This window comes from Actinia tenebrosa, unplaced genomic scaffold (assembly GCF_029948245.1).
Source record: "Actinia tenebrosa isolate PJP-AT-01 unplaced genomic scaffold, QUT_ActTen_1.0 PGA_scaffold15__27_contigs__length_11533743, whole genome shotgun sequence".
In the NCBI taxonomy this organism is placed as follows: Eukaryota; Metazoa; Cnidaria; class Anthozoa; order Actiniaria; family Actiniidae; genus Actinia; species Actinia tenebrosa.
In genome coordinates, this window is record NW_028292575.1 from 5,615,785 (window position 1) to 5,640,214 (window position 24,430).

Below are 24,430 nucleotides of genomic sequence, written 5' to 3' on the forward strand. Positions count from 1 at the left end.
CTTTATTTTGCTTCGCATTTTTTAGATTTCGAACCAACTCGTATATAACTCGCGAAGAGAATTAGTTCTGAAACCGTAGCTTGTAACATTTCGTCAATAAACGAAACACTAGCTATAATATAGCATTTTTTTGTATGTGTGAAAAGCTCATAGTGACCACAGTAAATCCGTGAAACTTTAGTAATACTAAATGGCACAACTTCATGCAAATTCCATTGTTTTCTATTGTTTAACTAGCACTATTTTGTACTACAGGGTGTATTTAGTAATTTGTATTTCACGGATTTACCGTGGTCACTCTGATGTGAGCTGCATAGTGTGGACACAGTCAGGACAAAAAGTCAATCAATGAAAACCAAATAAAGCATCAAGCTCATTTTTTGTCTGATTATATTTATATTGATATCTATTTTATATCTATTGTTTTTTTCTCTTTATATATTTTACTTTTCTAGTTCATTTTTGACTTGATAATGAAGTTGTGCAACGTCGAAACGTCATCACATTTTTAACATGTTTTTATCATTCAATTTTATTATAAAATCGATAATTGAGAAGTAATATCAATCAATATCAGAACGTTCTTGTGTCGCTAGTCGAAAATGTTATCCCTAACACGGCCTTGCTGATGACAGCAATTTATTAGTGCAGTCTGTTGTCCATTGCTAGTCTGTGGCTTTCATGTTGCTGTTTCAAGGCCAATATGTCCCTTGTTAGAATTTACTCCTATCAGTGCCTCTTTATCCTGCCAGTGCAGTCATTACATAAATGTGTTTCAATAAGTTTTTATCCATATCGGTTTCCAGGATCTATATAACAGTCATCCTGTAGGTGGGTTAGTACTTCCCCTATGTGCATGGTTCATCTTGGAGAAAATAAATCCTTGTGGATAGGGAAAACTACTTTCAGCGCCTCTTTGTCCCTCCAAATCCTGAGAAAGATGAAGAAAATTATTTGTGTTATAATATGACTCAATCCTTTCCCTCTGATTCAACAAATATGCAAATTAGTTCCTAAAATGAATCATATAAACACTTATATTCCTTCCCAGTGATGTTGCCACTTTTTATTGAGTGGAAAAAAGTGTTACACGCTCAGAAGGCATTAATTTGCACCATCACATGTTGGCACCCCTGATCTTGATTACACTGAGAAAAGAATCAGAAAAAAGACTATATTGTTGTGCCTTCTGTCTAATGGCTGCCATATCATATCATATGGTGGTGTGCAAAGCCTCTATTGCACACAAATCAGTGGTGCTGTCTTCTAAATGGATGATCTATGACTTCTTAATCCCTAGAGAAATATTTGTATATTTAACCGACTAAAATACAAGCAGAAGTTTAAATCTCTACCTGAGGAAGTGCTTGAACCTGAACTAGAACTTGTTGGGCTAGACCTCCTATGGGTGGTACCAAAAGTTGATCCTGAACTGCCGCGATTAGAAAACCAGCCGGTGTTGCCACTGTTACCACCAAACCAGCCTGTGTTGCCACTGTTACCACCAAACCAGCCTGTGTTGCCGCTGTTACCACTAAACCAGCCTGTGTTGCCACTGCTACTACCGAACCAGCCATTGCCATATCCTCTATTGTATCCAGGAGTGTAATATGGATCATGGTGGTAATAACCAGTCCTGTCATGTCCTCTGTAATATAAAATGAGTATATGACAAAATGGAAAAAATAAGCATCTAGTAAACTAATCTTGATCTCTGCCTCCAGTGAACAAGAGCAACCAGAACTGAAAGCAATACACCACTACTAGTCTTTACTGTCGTTCTACTCTAATCATGAACACTCGAGTTTGTCAACCAATCAGATTACAAATTGAAAACAATAGAATTCGAGTTTCATGTATTGAAAGTCTATAAAAGCTATTCAAAGAGATGAAAAGATGAAAGAGAAAGAAAAAATAAAAGTATATTATTTTACACAAATAAAAAATAAAATAAACTCCAGTGTTCACGGTTAGTCAAGTAGAATGACTGAGTAAACCTGTATAAAATATTTTAAAAGTATCGATCCATATAATATGATATGCTATGACTATCACAAAGGAGGAAATAAGACTGCGCATTGAATTATAGCATAAGATTTAATTGTTAATAATTTTTTATGACTATGACTATTACAAAGGAGGAAATAAGACTGTGCATTGAATTATAGCATAAGATTTAATTGTTAATAATTTATTATTACCTTGAAGATCCAAAAAGATATCCAGCTAGGCCCCCTGTACCAAATCCTAAAACAATGATCAAATTATACATTATTAATTTCTTAGAGGTAGGTTTATGCAAATATCTCCACTGAACATTGATCTAAATCAGGATTATTTTTCGCTTCGGTCTGAATCACCCACTCAGTAAATTTCAGGGGCAGGAAAGGGGTGACAATTCACCCCCCTTTTGCTCAAATTTCTCGGTATATGGTTAGTAACAGTCACCCCCAGGTTTTCCTTGAATTCCTGGTAAAACCTTTGTAATAGTCACCCCTTTCTAAAATTCCTGGATCAGCCCCTGAGTTTTATGGAACGATTAAGCTAAACCATAATTACGAGATTACATCCCACGTTGAGACCAATATCATATTTATTGATAGATTTATCTGGAACTCAGAGCATTCTCCTAATAATCAAGGTTCTTAAATTTTTAAAACCATCTTAACTTAATACCTGACCAGAATCCACCAAGGCCACTGGATGAGCTACTGGATGAGCTGCTAGTGTTGGTTGTATGAGCTCTCTGATCTGTGCATAATTTTACAAACAAAAAAAGATTAATTATGCATAAAGTAAGCAGGTATAGATGACCAATGAGCGCGCGCGATAGATTAAAAATGACGATAGCGTGTTTTGATACTCTCATCAAACATGGTTTTCGACCAATCCTAGCGCGCGTAGTATCCCAATTATTTTATAAAGTAATATAAAATATGTATCAAACGGTGATGTCTGTGCACCATGCATGAGTGCTTAAAGGGGGGGGGGGGGGGGGGGGGAAAGAGTAGCAAGGATCGTTTTGTGCTCTGTGCATTCTACACTAAAAATTACAAAAGTGTGTTTCCAGAAAATATCCATGCCTCACCCATGGAGGAATTGGAATTTGTGGACAGTAGGGGGTTAGAGAAAGAACAAATTTACAGAGTTTGCATGGAAGAAAATTGGATGACCCTGGGGGTAGCGGGGTCTTTTTACAAATTCCCTCCGAATATTTTACCCTTGAACTATACACAATCAAGGGTTAGGATTAGATTATTATAAGGTTGATCTGCTTCCCCCTCATACCACCCTTACCTTGCGTATATTCTGGTCTGAACCCTGGTGGAGGAGGAGTATAGGGAGGTGGAGCTGTCCCATATGTACTTGGCTGAGATGTATCCTGGGTACTGTCAGTCATACTTTTATTTTGTTAAGGTTGAAATGAACAACTCTGGTTTGTGATTTTTGATAGTTTGTGATAGTTTGCGAGTACTGAGAACTACAAGTCTCAAGGTTAACAAAGGATACTGTTGATTGGCAGAGCAAGTACTGTAGATGTAGTATACAATGAAGGCAATAATACCCCACATGATAAGTGTACTTATGCTGCATGGAAAAACCCTGGAAATAATGATAACAAAAATAATCAAAACCATCCAATGTTTCTTTTATAGTGACTCGTTTATTGTTCAGTTATTATTCATTGTAACAGTGTAATTTGCAAATTGTCATGCATAATGCCAGACGTTTCTAGGCAACTGGGAACATGTTGGGCTGATAAGAATTGTATTTTATTATATAGATATCGATGAAATACCAGGTTTTCTCTAATGTCGAAAACTTGATATCTTTCACCAGTGGAAGATACCATATCTTTCACACGAGAAGATATCGCTGTTGACATAGTAATGTATTTAATTTTCAACCAATCTTAATAAAGAATTTTTGAGCTTTTGTTTTATTTAAGCTTCATCGATATCTATATAATAAACATAGGAACATTACATGGCCATGTGGAGATACAAATTTTATCTTCTTGTGTTCAATTTAGATATCGCTGCGCTCACTCTTGAGATATCAATTGAACACTCAAAGATAAAATTTGTATCTCCGCAAGCCCATGTAATATCCTCTATTTATATGACAGCAATTATAAATCAACATTATATAAAGATATACTTAATAGTATTACCTATTGCGATGTTGTTTATATCCATAGTTACCATGCTGGTTGCTATGCGGATAACTGGAACTATGGTGGTAAGCATTCCCACTATTGCCACCAACATGGTCAATAGTATACTCCAACTAAAGTACAAGACAAAAAATATATTATAGATAATGTTACTTTATATCTTTATATCTTTATATTTCCTTAAAGTGTTTGAGAAAGGTATGTAGCCTGGTGGGTCAGCCATGGTTTCCAAAGGGGGTGGGGGTGGAGCTGGAGGGATAAGGTACATGAGATGATTCACCCAGTACCCCACCTCCACTCCCCCCCCCCCCTCCCCCCCAGAAAAGAGTGAAAAGGGATGACAAATCAGGAAAGAGGAACAGATAAAAAAGAGAGGGATAAGTGGGAGAACAACACAAACGCGAACTGGAAGAGGGAGAGAGGAGAGCCAGAAAATAGGAAAAGGGAGGATGGAGAAACAGATGAAAAAAAAATAGAATGGAAGGGAGACAAAATAGCATGAAGAATATAAGGGAGAGGGATATCTAAATGTATGTTCTTCTATTTATAAAAATACATAATAATAGGCCCTTTGCAGTTAATGGTCACGTGTCTGTACTGGACTACAAAATTTTTGTTTTTAAATTAAATTGATGGTTCTTTTTAGCTACTTGTAAAGAACTGAATGAAAACATGTGTACCCTGTGTGTTACGAAATGCACTTTTATTACGATCTCTTGAAACAGGTTGTAGAAAGTTTGTTTGCTTTCCAGTAAATTTCACCTATGGGAATCAAAATGTTCATTCATTTGCTCTCAGTGAATTAATCAGCACGTGATTGCTAAGCTGCAAAGGGCCTATTAATATTTCTAATAATCATACCCCGCAAGATCCTTTCAGGATGTAAGAATCCTCTGGATAGTCATATCCTTCACAGCTGACGGAAATCTCACCAAACCTATACCCATTGTCCATGTCAGCCTTGCACTCCCACTAAAACATGGAAAATTTTCATTAGGTTATTCGGAGCAAAACATTTTTTGTAAGAGTCAGTGCAAATCTATATCTGTATATTACTGTGGTTTTCCATATTCAGTGTATGTATATTTTGATGGCTTGTTGTGAAATTGGTTTTTAACTGCTACCAGTCAAGAACATTAACAGATACTGACTGATTATTTTGATTAACAACAGTGAAAAAAGAAATTTCGATCAGCATGCAGCTCTCAGCTACTGAGTTCAAATGATATGGAAAGCTGCAGTAAAAGTGGTAAAAATACAAAAATATAAGATTTTGGAGTTTAGTCTGTGACGCATAAAAAATCAGTAATATTGATAAGCAATGTTATAACCATTCTGCCATGTTAGATATTCACCTGTACATCATATCCATCAGATCCTCTGTTATAACACTGAACGACCTTGGGCACAAATGCTGAACACCCAGCAGAACCACCAACACACTTCATTTGTGGAACAGGTGCAGATCTACGGCCATTGCTCATGTGACCTTGACGTAGAGTCAACACATTGACATCATTTAGTTTGACTCTATCGTCCTTCCAACCTGTTAATGCATGCAAATACATGTTTATAGCCTTATTCAAACAGGATATTAAATTAAGCTACAATATTCTTTAAAATCTAGGCATCATTCATCACAAAGGTCGTTAAATTTAGAAGAGCGTTTATTTAGAATTTGTTCTAGTTCTAATAAAACAAAAGAATTAAAGAAAGCTGAAATTTTCTTCTTAAAGCCACGCGACCAGAGCACTTTATGCCATTGCTTCACTCAGAATTTGACAGCTTGTTGCGCAAGCCAAAAACAATTTCAGCACAAAGCTATATTAATGCAGAGCATATTCTCTAGAAATTGTCACTAAGACCAAATAAAACCATACCTTCTGAGAAAGCAGAATAAGAAATCAATACAAACACGACGAAAAGGAAGATTTTCCACGACTCCTTGGAGTTCATTTTCAGCTTGTAATAAATCTTAGATTTTTTCACTTTCAATTTCGTTCAAAACAAAATTTCTCTAACCAAGAACTAGAATTCCTGTTGTATCTTTGCTCTCGTGTCCTAATTTCCACCAAGGTTGCTCTCAGTTTAAACAATGTTACTACGACGTAGCTGTTTTATAAGATCCCAAGAATAAATACTTTGTTGTTTCTCTTCCACGTTTCGTTCGTCGATTGGATATGGTTCTATTTTAACACCACTTACGTCATAACACAGGCTTCCCAATGAACAGGTAATAACTCGAAAACATTACATCATTTGAAGACACAGGGTACCCACTTTTGATAAAAGTAAAACGTGGAAAAATGTTCTTAAAAATCGGATTTTTTAGTTTATATATTTTAAGATCTATAATAGTGTACTTTCTAGAAGTTGTCTTCTTAAATAAAAGTATTATACTCAATAGAATACATTTCAAAATCGATCAGGCAAGGAAAATACTCTCCATCGTGCGCCTGCCCAATATGCTCATTGAAATTTAAAAGGATACAAGGGAGGAGAGGACAAACACCCCTGACTTTGTGGACCTCAGATCATTTTTACTGGCCCACCACAGGGATCTCTCGCTTATTTTACAAGGACCAGGCGACGTAAGGCTTTGTGCGACGCAAGCGAAGATCACTATGATGGCTTCGACAGTGACGAAAGTATAAAATATATTGATACCTTGTTTTTATATTCAACAAACTGTTTGTTTCATTTTCGTATTTAGCTAGCTGTATTTGAAAGTATGCCAAGAACAAACTGGATCCCGGAATGAGCTAGGATCTCTGATTGGCCAGTAAGATCACCAAGGGCAGATCCAGGGGGGGCAAAGGGGGCCTGAAGTCCCCCCCCCCCCTTCAGCAGAAAAAAGCACGCTTTTTTATATACCGTAAATCCTCAATTTAGCCCCCCCCTCTCTAATAAGCCCCCCTTTTTAAAGGAAGAGATTTATTAAGCCCTCCCTCTCTTTTTAGCCCCCCCCTCCCCCTTTAACAACTAAGGGATCACGTGTACTGATTAAAGGTGATTTATTAAAGTCTTCGTTGTTCAGAACATTTCTTTTTAGCTTGCTTTGTTAATGTTACCGTGTTTTAGTTTTGCTGTTATTCACAATAACCGTAAATTATACTTGAGAGACTAACACAGGTGAATCAAATAATAAAAATGCCATGTACACACTACAGATTATGGGAGACGGTCAATAGTAATGCTTCCGTTTAATCCTGAATTACAATCATATTACATACTGCGTTTCGACTAAATCAATAAGCCCCCCCTCTCAATTAAGCCCCCCCTCTCCAAAAAGCCCTCCCTCAAACGTGTCTGAAATAAATAAGCTCCCCGGGGGGCTAAATAGAGGATTTACGGTATTTCTTTTGTTGATGTTGTGTTGAGGGAAGAAACTCAATTAGCCCCTCCCCCCGCCCCCTAAACTCAATTAGCCCCCCCATAAAATTTTGGCTAGATCCGCCCTTGATCACGGCATGCGGACTTTCCGTGCAATAACAGATAATCCTTGATTGAAATTGTTGTCAAGTATAATATAACATATCCTGCCATAATAATGCAAACAACGACATCTATCTAGATTAAGAGCGCCCCTCATTGTTTAGCCCCTCGCTACTCTGCAGGAGAGTGTAATTTGATTTTGGCTGCTTGCAAATCAGTTGAAGGTCATTGTAACTCAAGTTTAGTTTGGATGTAAAAGGCATATAGACTTTACGTCCAGACGTACATAAAATCAGTTGAAAAAGGTCTTGATATGGCTCACAGAACTTAAGAATGTTCAGCTACTTCCTCTTTTTTCTTCTTATTTATCTTCTGCAGTTTGCAAAGGGTAAGTTTGTTTCTGCCACAAATATTTAGGATTTGCTTTACTTGCTCTTTCGCTAGAAGCACGGAAAATGACTACTATACGAAACTTAGGAGCTCTATTTCCTGAACAAATGTTTATTTGTCAGAGAAGGCTAAATGCTATTGAAATACCAACTTTATAATAAGGTATGCATTTTTGATCTTTAACAATAATTTAAGAACCTGTTCCATTTACACTGCATGCAGAAAATAGTTTTATCAAATGAACGCTACGTACACTTCTTGTTAGTTCGCAAAAAAAAAAAAAATTGCTCTCTCTCTTTCTGTATATCGTCGATATTAACTAAAAACTATATCAGTTTATCAATGAACAACAATTAACAATTGCAATTAATATCGACTTGTTGCAATTTGGGATTCAGTTTTAATTCTCTTTCAATTGGTGTTTTCGCAAAAAAATTCAGTAATTTTCTCTGACTCTCTTTCTGTACTCCGTCGTCAGCGGAAGGCGTTACAGTTTCTTACAGTTTTTACGCTGAATTACAAGTTATATCTACGAAGACTTGGTACTGAAGACAAACATATATATATGTTTATATACTTCCCCTACATGCCAGGTTCACCTAAGAGAAAAGATATCTTTGTGTAATGGGGAAAACTACTTTCAGCGCCTCTTTGTCCCTACAATCCCTAGAAAATGAAGAAAATTATTTATGTTAAAATATGACTCAATCCTTTCCCCCCGTATAAACAATGCAAAGTTCCTAAAATGAATCATAAGGGACTGGTCATAAAGTATACGGGGGGGGGGGGGGGGGGGGCAAAATCAGGGGGTGGGTCACATAATTTTGAACTCCTTCAATGGGGTGGGCTGTTGATAAAATTTGACAACTAAAAAGGGTGGGCCATTACAAAATAGAGTAGTATTATGAATGTAATCATCAGCAAAAACCCACTTATAAGTACATTTTGTTATATGAAAGTATTTTTAACGGTGAATAAAGGTTCTTTTATTACAGCTTCCGGTTGCTACCGCATTTCACTATAAAACCCATAAATTGACATATTTGGAGAGCATCTGGCGAAACTTAAACGAGAATGGTGACCCCATCTTTTTATTGCAGTTTTTAAATGTCCATAACATGATTAATGTGCATGCAAAGTTTCAGGACAAAGTTATTGGCAAAATTTCTTTCGAGGGAATTACCTTAAGCTATTTAAAGCATTATGAAATTACATCCCATGTTGAGATCTATATCATATTTATTGATAGATTTATCTGAAACTCAGAACATTATATAAAGGTTTTTAATTTTTAAAACCATCTTAATTTAATACCTGAATTCCAACCGAATCCACCAAATCCACTGAATGATCTAGGAAGATAAGCTACAAAATAACCAACAATAAATTGAATCGTGAGTCTAACAAATCTCGATTACATGAGAAAGATCAGAAAAAGACTATTCTCTACTTTCGAATACCCATAAAACTTTATGGCTTTGGGGGGGTAACGACAGGGTAAAAACCCACATATTTTGCTGAATAAGGCTGATCAGACAATGTTTAAAATACTTTGTTCAATATCCAAATATAAAATGACGAAGTAACAAACAGAAAACGAGAAAACGATAGAAGTTTAAAGTAAATTTTAAACATTTTTTTGTAAGTCAATACATTTTTTTGTAACACCAAACTTCTTGATTTTCTGTACGCGCAAATTTAACTCAGAATATACTGATAATCAGTATTGTACAGTTAAGCAGGTATAATATATGTTAAATTAAAAAACCTTTCAATTTGGGACAGTTTTTGATATTTGGTTACCCCCAAGATTCAAAGCCATTATGGGCTTTAAGAAAGTAGAGAATTGTTGTGCCTAATCTGTCATGGCTTTAATATCATGATGTGATGGTGTGCAAAGTCTCTGTTGCACAAAAGGCAGTGACTTTGTCTTTTAATGGGATGACCTCTAATAACTCCCTAGCGGAAAATCTCCACTGCATGAACACCGCTCTAAATCAGGATTATTTTTGGCTTTGATCTATCTTCTATCAATCAGCCACCCTGTACGTTTTATGGAGCAATTAAGCTATTTAAAGCATTATGAAATTACATCCCCAGGGGCGAAGCGAAGAGCATTTTGGGAAGTACGCTTGTGACAGGTCAGCAAGCTCGTAAAATATTCCCACACCAATTTCTTCTTCAATCTCTTTGTACTATGTATTTGATAAAATGACAGCACTTCGAAGCCTACAAGCAGTGACACAGTAAGCATACAGTGAACAGTTAGCATACAGTTAGCAAAGAGCCAAATTAAAAGAAATTTCCACTCAACCAATCAGAGACAACCGTTCGGGCATGCTTGTCATGATGAACAAGGTATTCAAGCCAAAAAGAAACATTTAGGTTGCCCCTAACAACGTTGTCTTTTTCACGACAAAACATAAGTCTCAAAACTTTTTCGTTTCTCACTCAACTAAGAACCGCATTAATATTATTGTGTTTAAAGATATTCATTTTAAAGATATTCAATGCACTTTATTTATTTCAGAAAGAGTAAATTTATAACATCGGTGAAATTCCCAACTACGCAAGTGCGTATATGCGTAAACGACGCTACGTCCCTGATCCCATGTTGAGATCTATATCACATTTATTGATAGATTTATCTGAAACTCAGAACATTCTCCTAATGATAATGGTTTTTAATTCTTAAAACCATCTTAATTTAATACCTGAATTGATTCTAATACCATTGAATAATCTCCTTGACTCATTTCTCCTTATTATATCTGCGAGTACTAGAGAAGTACTTGATATTGGAGGTGTCGAAGATGCATCCTGGGTACTGTTGGTCTTGCTTTTAATTGGTTAAGGTTGAGATAAACAACTATGATTTGTGATTGCAGCAATACAAGCTCAGGGTGGCAAATGGTCATCATATAAAAACTCAATTTTGTGCAAAGATGTTCTTGCAAATCTACACTGCAAGTTGTTTATTAAAATTGTACCAAGAACTGCAGGTCTAAAGGTTAACAAAGGATACTGCTGATTGACAGAGCAAGTACTGTAGATGTAGTATACAATGAAGGCGATGGAGGCGATGATACTACGGAAAAAAGTTTTTTGAAATAGGTGACATTTCACTTGACTATCAAAGGTCTTTCAATTCAGGCAAAAAAAAGCAAGCCAGAAATTTGATGGTAGCTAAATGGCACCTAAACAGCAAGAGCTTTTTCCAATAGTAGTCACTATGTAGATGGTCGATAGTGTACTCCAACTAATATGCAAGATAAAAAAATATAAATAATGTTGCTTTATAATTTCTCAAAGTGTTTGAGAAAGGTATATGTAGCCTGCACTGGTGGGTCAGCCATGGTTACCAGAGGGGGTGGGGGGTGGGGGTGGAGGGATAAGGTACTTGAGATGATTCACCCAGTACCCCTCCCCCCAGAAAAGAGTGAAAAGGGATAACAAATCAGGAAGAAAGAGAGGGGTGAGTGGGTGAACAACACAAAAAACTAGAATAGGGAGAAGGGAGAGCCAGAAAATAGGAAAAGGGAGGAGGGAGAAACAAATGAAAAAATAGAAAGAAAGGGAGACAAAATAGCATGAAGAATAATATGTGGGGAGAAGGATATCTAAATGTATGTTCTTCTATCTCTAAAAATGCATAATTAATATTTCTAATAATCAAACCCCGCAAGATCCTTCCAAGATGTAAGGATCCTCTGGATAGTCATATCCTTCACAGTTGACAGCAATCTCGCCAAACCGATCGCCCGTGTCAGCCTCGCACTCCCACTAAAACATGGAAAAATATCCATTAGGTTGTTTGGAGCCAAAAAAATTTTGTACATAAAAATGGGCAAATTTATACTTGTATGTATATTGAAAATGGTAAAGCAAAAATAGAGCATGTGCATGTTACATTATAGTCGCCATCTTGGTTGACGTTAACAAAGCATTCCTCATAAGCTTCTCTTAATTGTTAGATCAACCAATATGGTGGCTGTTTCATTGTTATTTATATCTCAAGGGATTTTGAGTCACAAGTTGGCTGCACACACTCTAAAATTTTGGAGTTTATTCCGCAAGTAAGCTAGGTTATAAGCAAGGTCGACATGCAGGCCCGTAGCTAGGATTTTTGTTGGGGGGGTGCTAATTTACAAAAAGTGGACCAACCATATACTTTATTTTTTAAAAGTCCCATAGGACGCATAGGTATAGATAAATTATTAAAGTAAAATTGATTTTTTTTACTTAGTTTTACGTGAAAATATCATACCAGCCAAAATCTCACTTGCTTAAAAAGCAAACCTTTAGCACCCCCTGCACCCCCCTAGCTACGGGCCTGATGTCCTGTTAGTTATTCACCTGTACACGATATCCATCAGATCCTTTGTTATGACAAAGAGCAACCTTGGGTACAAATACCCAACACCAAGCAAAACCACCAACACACTTCATTTGTGGAACACGCGCAGAACTACGGCGATTGGTCATGTGACCTTGACGTAGGGTCAAGGCATAGACATCACGCAGTTTGACTTTATCCTCCAAACCTGTCAATTCATGCAAATACATGTTAATAACCTTAAGGTGGAACCAAACTATTTCAGAGCGAATTTTGGACTCATTTTTGATCTCATTCTCGCTAGCTTCGCAAAACTATTGCATCAACTTATAACAACAACGCTCGTTCCACACGGTTAAGTTCGGGAGAATACTTGCATAATGAAACCTTCAATGTCATTGTGTTTATGCAGATATTCTGCCGAACCTATCCCGAAGTTAACATTTTGGAATGTCCGATATTAAATTAATTAATTAGCCGGTTATATGTGGTAAACCGGTCAATAAATACCTTTGCTTTTTTACTGGGTTACCTGTGAAAAACCGGTCATAAAATACCTATGTTCTTTTTTACTGGGTTACCTGTGATAAACCGGTCATAAAATCCTTTTTTTCCCCTACTGGGTTGCCTGTGGCAGCTTAGTCGTAAAATAATATTTTTTTTGTCGTCTCCTCGCTAAAATAGGTAGCAAAGATAAGTGAGTTCGCTTATAATAATAATAATCTTTACTCTTCAAAATATAAAACACATATCTTAATTTACAAGAAATTAAAGAGAAAAATAAGATAAAAAATTAATTATGGATCTAAGAATTATAAAGCTAAGTTATACTTAAAAATTAAAGTTCATAAAACGATTGGTATTGACTTTTGGCTTGTTGCTTTTCTTATTTCTCAAATTATATTTAGTGGACTTCAAACGCGGCATGATTGATTAAAGTGGATGAAATTCTATGTTAGATATGTTTTTCTATCAAAACAATGCAAAGTGGAACTGGCTATGTCTTACGCGATGTTTAAGGTGGCATACGGAGTTCGACCACTTCGCAATACACAAGATGACTACTGACTTCATTGCAATCGAAGCGAAACGAATCCGTGAAACTCCAATTGATTACATATTGACTTAGGTTAGGGCGAGTAACAATACAAGAGATAAATCATATCCTTTTCATACACAAGAAAAAGACAGAATAAAGAGTGCAGAATAATCAATTTAATGTAGTAGAAGAACTAAATGCGAACAAACAAAAAAAACATCTAAAAAAATGTATTTTAATTTTTTTGTTTTATTTTGTTTTATTTTATTGTTTTAAAAAAATTATTTTTTTAGGATGCGATTAAGAACTCCTAAGGATGCGATTTGGGAATTAATCGCACTCCTTTGGACCAATCAGATTGCAGGATTTGGTAGTGATTACAAAAAGGATATGATTAGTAACCAAATACTCAAAATAATCGAAGGATAAAGAAACGACCTACGTTTGATCTTGACTCCAAGCTAGACAAGACGCTCTTGGACCGTGCACTGGGTTGCCCAATGTGCTGGTATGCTGGAGGTTATTTAACACCTAATCTTACTTTGGAACATAGGTGTACGAGATAATCGGCCGTTTTAGTGTACGGTGCGGGAGCGTCATCTAAACCTGAACGAAATGAGCTGAAATTAAGCCATGGGGCTGTTCAGAAAGTCAACAACACACGGTGAGAGTTTTATTTGATTTTATTGATTTTAAAGCAGAAAAATGAGGATTCAAAAATACCTATATATTCTTCGTATAATACCCATATAATCTTTGTCTGTCTGTCTCTCAATCGATTCAGTTATTCAACACTAACTATGAGCCTGGGCTACCTGTGGTATTCTCGAAGTGTTGATGTAAAATAATACAATTAACGCCTGAATTGAAATAAAATTTCAATGAGTCAGCATATCTAGATTTTTCAGAAGACTCGTATAGGTTGAGCCGGATGCATCGAAAAAAGCTCTTTTTCTTAGAAATTCAAAACGAGAGTCAGATTTAAAGTTCTGGAGGACTTTATTCTCCATAGAGACAGGTCAAGTCACGGCGGTATTCAGCAAAAAAATTTTGTAAACTCGATTGAGCGAAGTTTTATTAGAACAGTTGTATTTAAGTGACTTCTTAAGAAAATAATCAATGTGGTGTAGATCGTAGAAAAATTAGCAAAAGGAAAAAAAGAACAATTCCATTGGAGTCTCGAAGGAAGTTCGGCCCGTTTTGTCATCCAAATGAGCCGTTCTGAATAAAAAGTAGATTGATCGCTGCACATTACAAACAGCCGAAGCAATGTTCTTGTATGTTGAAATCTGTGAAGGTACAAATCTACACAATAGATGTCGCCAAGAGAAAATGAAATAAGAGAAGGAATCCCCGTGCCCCATCATGTGCACACTTTGATGCTATTTTTAGAATCATTGATGCTATTTTTAACTCGTTACCATGCCCGCGCGATAATCATGCTTCCTTTAATGCCTACGATTCTTCAATTGAGTGTATTCAGTTGTGAGCTCGTAGGTCGAATGATTCCTGAAATTAAGCACTCAGCCCGACTTTTAAATTGAAAACAGAGAAAGCGTTTGCAAATAGATCTTCCTATTCATAGTCAACTTGAATATGTAAATTATGTTCCAGAGGAATTGTTAATATGTATTCTCACGGACTTTATACTAATACAAAAGGGAAAGGACGACATGAATTAATCACTCTCATTAAACCACCGACGAAGAAGTGTACGTTTTTTGACCCACCCACCCGCCCACGAGCAGGCCGGGTTGATCCACATTCTGTCCAATTTATTGCTCTCCGGCCAGGACTTGTTCCAGGCCAGAGTTGTCTTTCCATACCTTAATATTAACAATAGATGGGACAGAATATTACACAATTTTACTCATATTTGACTCAGTTGACTCCATTGAAGTTGTTAGAAAGCAAAATTGTTATCCACTGGGCTTCCTGTTCAATTTGTCACAGCTATCGTTTTAGCCAAGAGAAAATCATGTAACCATCATGTGCACAATTTGATGCTATTTTTAAACCATCTGCACGCACATTTACTGCGCACGCTCTACGCTGTTTGCGGTTTTTCCGTTATTTCGATTCTGCCCTGAATCATATGAATGTGCACGTCGAAAGCTTGGCAAATACGACAGGAAATTGAAGTAGTAATTTGTTCAACGTTCTGGAGTATTTCTACATTTATTTTCCAAAGCCTTCGACCTACATCATCATCTTGAGGGCAGATTTGAATGTTTGAACATAAGAAAAGCACAAGAAAACGTTAGCAAACAGCGTAGAGCGCGCGCGTACTATGCGCGTGCAGAAAGTCAAACGATCAAATGAATGATATCATTGGATGATATTTTTAGAATAGATTCTAAAAATAGCATCAAAGTGTGCACATGTTGGGGCACGGGGATTCCTTCTCTTAGTTCATATTCTCTTGTTTTAGCTAAATACAACAACAATATTTTGGTCGAACCAATCGAAACAAGAACTTTGTACCTTCAGTACAGTAAAATGGACCGGTCTATTTTACTTAGCCAGCGTAGCGGGTCTCAGGGGACTTTCCTCCCCAGTCCTACGAGAGCCGCTACGCTGGCTAATTTTACTGTACTGAAGATAAATTTGATTAACTTATTAAAGGAGAGTAATCGCTAACGAAGCGACGCCGGCGCTGCTTGGCACGGATAGTGCAGCGGTAAATACTCAGAGCGTACGTACAGCTGATTCAAACCAGAAAGACCGTTGGTGGACGTGGTAAATATATTCATATCGTACGGCTGATTCAAACCAGAAAGACCGTTGGATGCATGGAAAGGATGTTTATTTTTAAAGATAAGTTAACAATTAGTATCCATTTAGAAACAATACGACAGAAACTAATCTCAATAAGATTCAGACTGTGTAAAATTTTGCTTGTAGGATTGTTTCATGGGCCAAAAAGTATATGATCACATCTCACCTATACTAAAAGAACTTAGATGGTTGCCAATTAGAAAGTGAACTATATCTTAGGAAAGTTACTCTAGTTTTCAAGTGCATGAACGGAATGGCCCCAGGTTACTTGGCAGACAAGTTTGTCAAAAGATCTAGCATCTCTAGCCGTCAAACTAGCAGTTCTCAGATGTTAAATATTCCGCTCCTTAAGACAACCACAGGTCAACGTTCCTTTTGTTATCAAGGAGTTAAGCTTTGGAACGATCTAAGCGATAGCCTTAAACTTTGTAAAAATGTGCAGTTTTTTAAGCATGCAATGAGAAAAAAGCTTTTAAAGGAATTTCTTAATAATTTAATTTTTTACTAATAATAATTATGATTACGATAATTTTTTTTAAAAAGATAATTATATTTTAGGTCTTTAAAATGCATTTGTATATCTAGATATATATTTTATCTTTTCTATTATATATAATATATTACAATATAGCTTGTATGTTCACCTGTTTTTGGAGGGGTTTACGTGTGTTTCTTGTCACGAGCCTTTTTGAAGGCAGGTGTATATATAGTATATTTTATGATAGATGTGTTGATCATGTGTTGTATATTTTATCTTAGTAGATTTATACTTATATTAGCATTTATATTTAACTTTTATATCATATTGTAATTTGTATTTGTCAATGCTTTTGAAAAGCCCTGTAAAGGTATGAGGTAATAAAGTATGTATGGATGTAAACGAACATATATCAATTCAATTAAAAATCTACGAATAACTGTAACAATCACACATATTAAAAACCCAATCCGTCTGTCCTGGCGCCCTTGCTTGGAGCACATTCTAAGTCATTCTCTTGGACCGTCTTGAATCGTTCGGCCCAAATGCCTCGCTTCCATGCATTTTCATTGAGAGACCGCTGTTGAGCGGGCTCAACTACGATATCTGCTATTGGAGGACGGGTGATGCGGCGCCCGCCTGTCACCGTTGAAGCAGACATATAGACAATATCTAAATAAGAAACACTGTCAACTCTGTTTTGGAACAACGACATTAACAAGGACATTGTGAGCAAAGTTTTATTGGAACATTGGATTAATATCAACTATATGATTATATATTTACATGATAATGAGTTGTTAAATACAGTATTTATTGCATGGACTTTGATATCAAGACAAAAAGCCTCTTTGCTCGGATTATTGACTAGCTTTAGTATGGAAAATTAGTGTATTGACAGACAGACAGACAGACAGACATACTTTATTTGATAAAGCAAGTTTCGTTAAATGGCAGCAAATGCTGATGTGGACCTGCTACATAGACTACGATTCACAATAAATATCTTAATGAATAAAAATTTAAAAAAATAAATATTGATAATAAGTTAAATAGTAAAAAGTGAAAAATTAATAATACAAAGAATATAATCTAAATTCTTAAAAAATAAAAGTTTATATGATAGAGGACTAAAGTCTCAAAAATATATAAATTCATCATTATTATTATTGGTAGAAGTAGAATTTGAACCAAATGTAATTTGGTCAATACAGTTTATGAATGACTTGATGTTAGCCTTAAATGATGAATAGCTAGGCATGGACTTTAGCTTAATAGGTAAACAGTTTCAAATAATACTTGCACGATGGGCGAAAGAGTCATGGAGAGCTTTAGATTTAGGACAAGCAAGTTCCAGTTTTAAGTTGTCTTTTAGATTATATTTAGTTCTGTGTTTGGTGAATAAGTTGTTGATGTCCTCAGGTGCTAAATCATTGTAGGCTTGGTAAGCGATGCAAGCGAGTCTTCTCTTGTACATATACAGTAATGATGTCCATTTGACCTTGCTAAGTACTTCATACTTTGCGGTAGATGGGTTGATGTTATGAATCAGTCTAGCAGCTCGGATATGCGAGTCCTCAAGATTATTTTATTATCGCTCGCTTCGCAAAACTAGTGCGTCAATTTAATTCGTGGATTTTTCATAAAAAAATTGAAAATTAGACAACAGGTACACTTACCTTGCAGGATAATTGTAATTCTCTGAGCCATACGGAACATTATGACCTTATTATGCGTACTTTCTTGCGCATGCGCAAGGCGCCCACGTTTTAAAGATCCATTATTATGCAAATTAAGAGACAAGGTATATAACCACGTGCAGAGCCAAGACCAAGCCTCTTCTTTCTTTGTGTAAATGTGAGGAAGGAAAAGCATTTGGCATCAAACATGATCAGGGTGGGTCAAGAGGACTACCATGAGTGCCAAGTACGGTAGTAAAGCTAAAGCCAGGTAATCATAACACCGGGTGGGAAAATAAGGTCATAATGTTCCGTATGGCTCAGAGAATTACAATTATCCTGCAAGGTAAGTGTACCTTTTGTCTAATTTTCAATTCTCTTTCACCATACTCCATATTATGCCCTTATTATGCGTGTTCGAAGAATGATGCCAAATGATAAATAGCATAAGACATATGTGATTTGCATTTCATCATCTATTACTTTTATTAGATTGCAAATGTTGAGATTCTTGTAATCTGAAATCTGAATTCTTACAACGAATTGTATAGTTAAACTAGTCTTATGAAAGGACTAAATTCGCGAATGATTGATCGCTTCGAACAATAGGTTTATTATAGAACCTGTTGAACGTATTGACTGAAGACCAGTCTGCATGTTTGAGAATATCTACTAGTGATGCTCCCTTGAAAAGGGCATTGGACGTCGCTGCACTTCTGAAGCTATGAGCTTTGTAAATTGACGTGTCTATTGAAGCGTTATGCAAAACTAGTTTAAGCCAACGAGCTATAGTAGCAGAACCGACTGCCTTATGGGGCTTGATATATGAAATAAATAATTGGTTTACTACAGATTGTCCTGCGAAACGCAGGGGCTGCGATTCTTTGATATAGGAGAGTAAATGTGCTTTCGGGCACAAGTCTAAGTCTTCAGCGAAAGCAGCAATTTCAACACGTAAATTAGGTTTGCCTGGACGTGAAGTCTTGAGGCGGTCTTTTACGACGAACACGATTTTGTCATCGAGAACTTTCATGTCTGAAAGGTTAAGGCTGTGAAGAGATTGGCATCTTTGGGCCGTAGACAAGGCGACTAGAGTGACAACTTTAAGGGTCAAGTCTTTCAATTTAAGTGACGAACACGGTGACATTGAAGATTTTAAATAGGCGGTAACAATACTAACGTCCCAAGTTGTATTGTATTTAGATTTCGGAGGCCTTCCCATGAAGATTCCCGTCATGAATCGTGAGACCAAGTAATGTGATCCAATTGCACGACCAGATACTGATTCAATAGTGGCAGATATGGCTGAACGGTAGGTGTTGACTGTACTATACACTTTACCGTCATTGTAAACTTTGTAGAGGAAGTTCAGAAATTCTTCTATAGGAGCTTGAAAAGGATCCAGCGATTTTGAACTGCACCAGCTACACCAGGATCGTCAGGCTGAACTATATTGTTTTTCAGTTCCTTTGGACCATGATTGGCAGATAACTTCGGCAGGCCCTGCTGAAATTCCCTGACTGCTGAGCTTTTGCCTGATATAGTCCAAGCGGCTAACTGGAGTTGGTTTCGTAATGGATGTAGATGATTGTTGTGGCGCAAAATAAGCAAGTTCGGCCACTTGGGGAGTAGGATGGGTCGAGCGATTGACATCTCTAACATTGTCGGGTACCAGGATTGAGAAGGCCACACAGGTGTGATTATCAGGAGACGAGGAAAAGCATATCCATTTAAGTCGTGCCATCTTAACGAGAAGGCATCACACGCATAAGCGTCGGGGTCGGGCGACCACGAAACAAAGCGTTCTAGCTTTGTATTTAGGCGGGACGCAAACAAGTCAATATCTGGGTTAAACGTGGTTTGGGTTAGCCAACCAAATACGGTAGGGTGAAGGCTCCATTCAGTTCTGTCATTAAAGTGACGAGAATTAAAATCAGCTTTTTGGTTATTTAGGCCCGGAACGTGCACCGCAGAGATTACAATATCCTTTGAAATGCACCATTGCCACATCTCTCGAGCCAAACTGTTAAGGGAGGGAGATTTAATTCCACCCATGTTATTGATGTAAAAAACAGCTGTTGTATTATCAATGCGCAGCTGGACATGAACTGAGCGGCGCTCACGAACAAAACACTGAAGAGCGAAAAAAGCTGCAAGTGTTTCAAGGTAATTAATGTGTAGGTCAGTTTCATTCACTGACCAGAGTCCACCGGTGTTGCGTGACTCGCAAAATGCACCCCAACCCAGTTTGCTCGCGTCACTATCAATTGTGACGTCTGGTGGAGGGGACACAATGGGGAGACCATTGTGGACAGCAATAGTGTCAATAATCCAATGGAGATCTGAACGAGCTTGAACACTTAATGAAGTTTTGTCCTCATAAGACGCCCCGAAGGAAATCAATTGTGATTTACACATTTCAATAGAGCGATAAAAAAGGCGTAGATATTTGACAGCGCGAAAGGCTGAAACCAAGAGTCCTGAAACCTGGGCGACTTCGCGGATGGAAGGCGAAGGGTTATCCAAAAGCCGTTTACTATAGGAAATAATTTTGTCGACCTTCTCTTCGGAGAGAGAAATAGTCATCTGAATTGAGTTTAACTCAAATCCGAGAAAAGACCTTGTTGTAGATGGCTCGAGATAGGACTTGGTAGTGTTGATAATATAACCCAGGCTAGTTAACAGTTCGCAAACTTGATGGGTGTGACTAAGGCATTGGTACTTAGATGCGCCTATGACGAGGGTATCGTCAATGTAGTACACAATACGTATACCCTTCGCTCTTAAATAAGCATACACAGGTTTCAGGATTTTGGTAAAAGTCCGTGGAGCTAGACTATAGCCAAAAGGAAGACATGTAAATTCGTAGAGCAAATTATCCCAGGAAAAACGCAAATATTTGCGGTCTTGAGGGTTTATAGGTATGCTGAAATACGCATCCTTAAGGTCAATAGTGGCCATGAAATCTCCTGGGTGTAATAGATGCTTTACGAAGTCGATGCTTTCCATCTTAAAGCGAATCTTACGAACGTATTCGTTTAAAGGTTTAAGATTGATAACTGGTCTAAGATCACCTGTCTTTTTCGGTACCAGAAACAAAGTAGAGATAAACTCGTTAGGGCAATGATTAGTCTCTACAATAGCTCCTTTAGAGCATAACTTCTGGATTTCAGATTGGATTAACACGCACTCATCTGAGGGTAAAGAGCGTTGTTTTGGGGCTCTGAATTGCTTCGGGATTGACTCGAATTCGAGTCGATAACCCTTGACTGATTGCAAAATCCAGCAATCAGAAGTGATCTTAGACCATTCATCAATCTTGAGAGCTAAATTGCCGGCCATTGTACAACTTGTTATAGAAGGTGTGACACTTACATTGGTCACTTGTCCTTGTATGAATCTTGTGTTTTGGTTTGGGGTTTGTTCTGGTTGAACGGGCGGCGTCGTGGTTTGTAGCTCTCGTAGTTGTCGCGATTGTCCCGAGCAGATGAACTCGGGTTTCTTCGGGATAAAAAATGATCCCTAGGCTTGTAGTTTTCGCGTTTGCGTTTTCGATTGCCTCCACTTCGATCATTTCCTGTAATTTTTGTGGCAATCCTGTTCGCTTTAGAGATGTCGTCTACATTCTTTGACAGGTCGTCGCCAAAGAGAAGCTCCGAGATTGGAGTGGATGGTGCACACAATGATTTATAACCTTTGCCTAGCTCGGGTTTAAGATGTTCTCGGCGCTTTAATGACATTTGGTAACCGGCATTGCCGATGAAAGAAATGGCCTCGGACAACGAGCCCACAAGATCTTTAGGATTCATTAGCTCTTTCTTTTTCTTGGCTTGAATCACAGTTTCAGTAAGTGAAACTATTACCTGGGCAGTCTTGACAACAGATTTTTGCACCTCTTGAAGTCCTAAGTCGGCCGTTTTGGCCCTGTGGGACAATTCGTTCCAAAGTGGAGTATTTACTCGTGGAACGCACAATAGCCCGCAATTTTCGGGAGTGCGATATTTATCCACAAGAGGTTTCATTCTATCCTCCATTGGCTTCGAGGTGAACGATTCGTTCACTCGTTTGGCTAGGAAATCTAGCACTTTAGGACCTTTCGTTTCGTTAACATCACAAATCGACGGTGGAAATTCAGACTCTTCGGGATCCGCTTGTGAGTCAGAATCATCACTCGAAAGGTCATCGACTAGTGGATCACTAGGGTCAAACTCTTTACTAGAACTTTTTGGATCGTGTCCCGAGTCGGGAACAGAACTTGAACGTTCGATAAGCTGAGTCAGCTTGTCAATTTTTGAAGACATCTCATCAATTCCCAGATGATGATGCAGTTGGAGCAAAGTATCCTTCTTGAACAGAGCCGAGTCGGCTCGTATTGAAATATCTGGAGTATCATCCATCTCTTCATCGAAGAGCAAAGACTCATCTTCCTCGGCAACTTTCTTTCGTTTTGGAGAAGAGGACTTACTGGTGTTCTGCTTGTCAGTAGACATACTCATCGGCTGACAAAATATATACAGAATAAAGACAGAAATGGTTTAGGAAAAACTCGCTTAAGTGAAACGAAGCGAGAGCAAAACGAGGGCTTACCTAGTGCGATAGCATGAAGAAAGAAGAGGCTTGGTCTTGGCTCTGCACGTGGTTATATACCTTGTCTCTTAATTTGCATAATAATGGATCTTTAAAACGTGGGCGCCTTGCGCATGCGCAAGAAAGTACGCATAATAAGGGCATAATATGGAGTATGGTGAAAGAGAATTGAGGTGCCCCTAAACTACCTAACCTCGTCGCTCGACAAAAACGCATAAGAAAAACAATAAGACCACATATAACCATACCTTCTGAGACAGCAAAATAAAAGACTGCGAATGCAACAGCAAGCCAGATGATCCACGACTCCTTGGAGTTCATTTTCAACTTGTTATGACTTCAAATAATTATGTCTTAGATTTTTTAAATTTCAATTTCGTTCAAAACAAAATTTTACTCTCAAGCAAAAAATATTTTAACGACGTATAGTTGTTTTGAGATTCCAAGAAATAGATGTTTTGTCGTTTCTCTTCCACGTTTCGTTCGTCGATTGGTTCCTAAATCTCAGGTGATCTGACTAGGCGCGCAAAGCATGATTTCCTTTTTGAAATGATTCAAAGGGCCGAGAGGGCCCTGGAAACGAGGTTGGAAATGAACCGGTAAGTATTCTGTTGCGCATGCGCATTACATTTTAGGCACTTACCTTGTTTTGGTACGGAAGCCCTGGAAGGATATTCACACTTCATACTTCACACTTCTCATTTCACACTTTTAATGAAATCACACTTAAAACTTCACACTTTTAAGTGAAAACTTCATACTTCACTTTTTCACTTTTTTTCTTTTCTTTCTTTCTGTCTTTCTTTCTTTCTTTCTTTCTTTTTTTTTTTTTTTTTTTTCTCAACTCTCAATCCCATCCCCATTCTTATAGCTTTCTATTTTTTTCGTTTGTAAATTCCCATTTCCATTGCATAAAATCCCATATTCCGGGCCCAAAAAAAAGTCGGGCTTCAGCTTCCATCTTACCCCTTCAGGACCATCACAAAGGTAAGACTCTCTTTAGTAAATTTACATTAGTGTACGTAAGCTTGTTTCATTTGTAGTGCAGTGATTTTCGATCTATGATCACTCGTGTTACTAGCAAAAGCCATATGATGTCAGTAACCGTTTTTCTTAGTAAACACAATTGATATCGCTATTTTTATAAATCGATTTAAATCACCGCACTACAGATGAAACATAAGTTTACGTATAGTATTTCCGCATACACATTCTATTATATATATTTGCTACTAGAAAGAGAATAGTCTTACCTATGATGAATTACGATGAATTCGCTCTATACTGTTCACAAATATGGCTTTGTTTTTAGTTCTCGTGGCCATGGCGTCGACAGTGACGCCAATAAAAGTTTTTTTCTATATTGAACAAACTGTTTCACTTTCGTATTTAGCTTTCCGACCAAAAAAGATTATCCTTGATTGGAATTGTTCTCAAGTATACGATATTCTGTCCTTATTGTGTAAATAACGTCATCTATCTAATATAAGAGCGCCCCTCATTGGCCAGTTATGAAACTGATTTGGCCCCT

The 24,430-nt window shown here is 37.3% G+C and overlaps 2 protein-coding genes across 2 annotated transcripts; both read right to left on the minus strand.

Moving 5' to 3' along the window:
• Positions 1-514: 514 nt before the first annotated feature.
• Positions 515-6,373, minus strand: LOC116301305 (store-operated calcium entry-associated regulatory factor). The gene is made up of 10 exons (XM_089030373.1): positions 6,058-6,373; positions 5,533-5,723; positions 5,039-5,149; positions 4,175-4,290; positions 3,511-3,603; positions 3,298-3,401; positions 2,677-2,751; positions 2,202-2,247; positions 1,356-1,648; positions 515-931 (listed from the first exon to the last, which is right to left on the minus strand). Exons 1-10 carry the CDS (start codon positions 6,131-6,133, stop codon positions 906-908), a joined length of 1,131 nt encoding a protein of 376 aa, XP_088886499.1. The 5' UTR covers positions 6,134-6,373; the 3' UTR covers positions 515-905.
• A 1,838-nt stretch (positions 6,374-8,211) lies between these two features.
• On the minus strand, positions 8,212-24,302 carry LOC116291836 (store-operated calcium entry-associated regulatory factor-like). Its single transcript, XM_089030788.1, has 8 exons — positions 24,153-24,302; positions 12,359-12,546; positions 11,681-11,785; positions 11,200-11,261; positions 11,028-11,090; positions 10,717-10,841; positions 9,317-9,367; positions 8,212-8,668 (listed from the first exon to the last, which is right to left on the minus strand). The coding sequence occupies exons 2-8, from the start codon at positions 12,485-12,487 to the stop codon at positions 8,643-8,645; spliced, it is 561 nt and encodes a 186-aa protein (XP_088886914.1). The 5' UTR covers positions 12,488-12,546; positions 24,153-24,302; the 3' UTR covers positions 8,212-8,642.
• Positions 24,303-24,430: the final 128 nt, after the last annotated feature.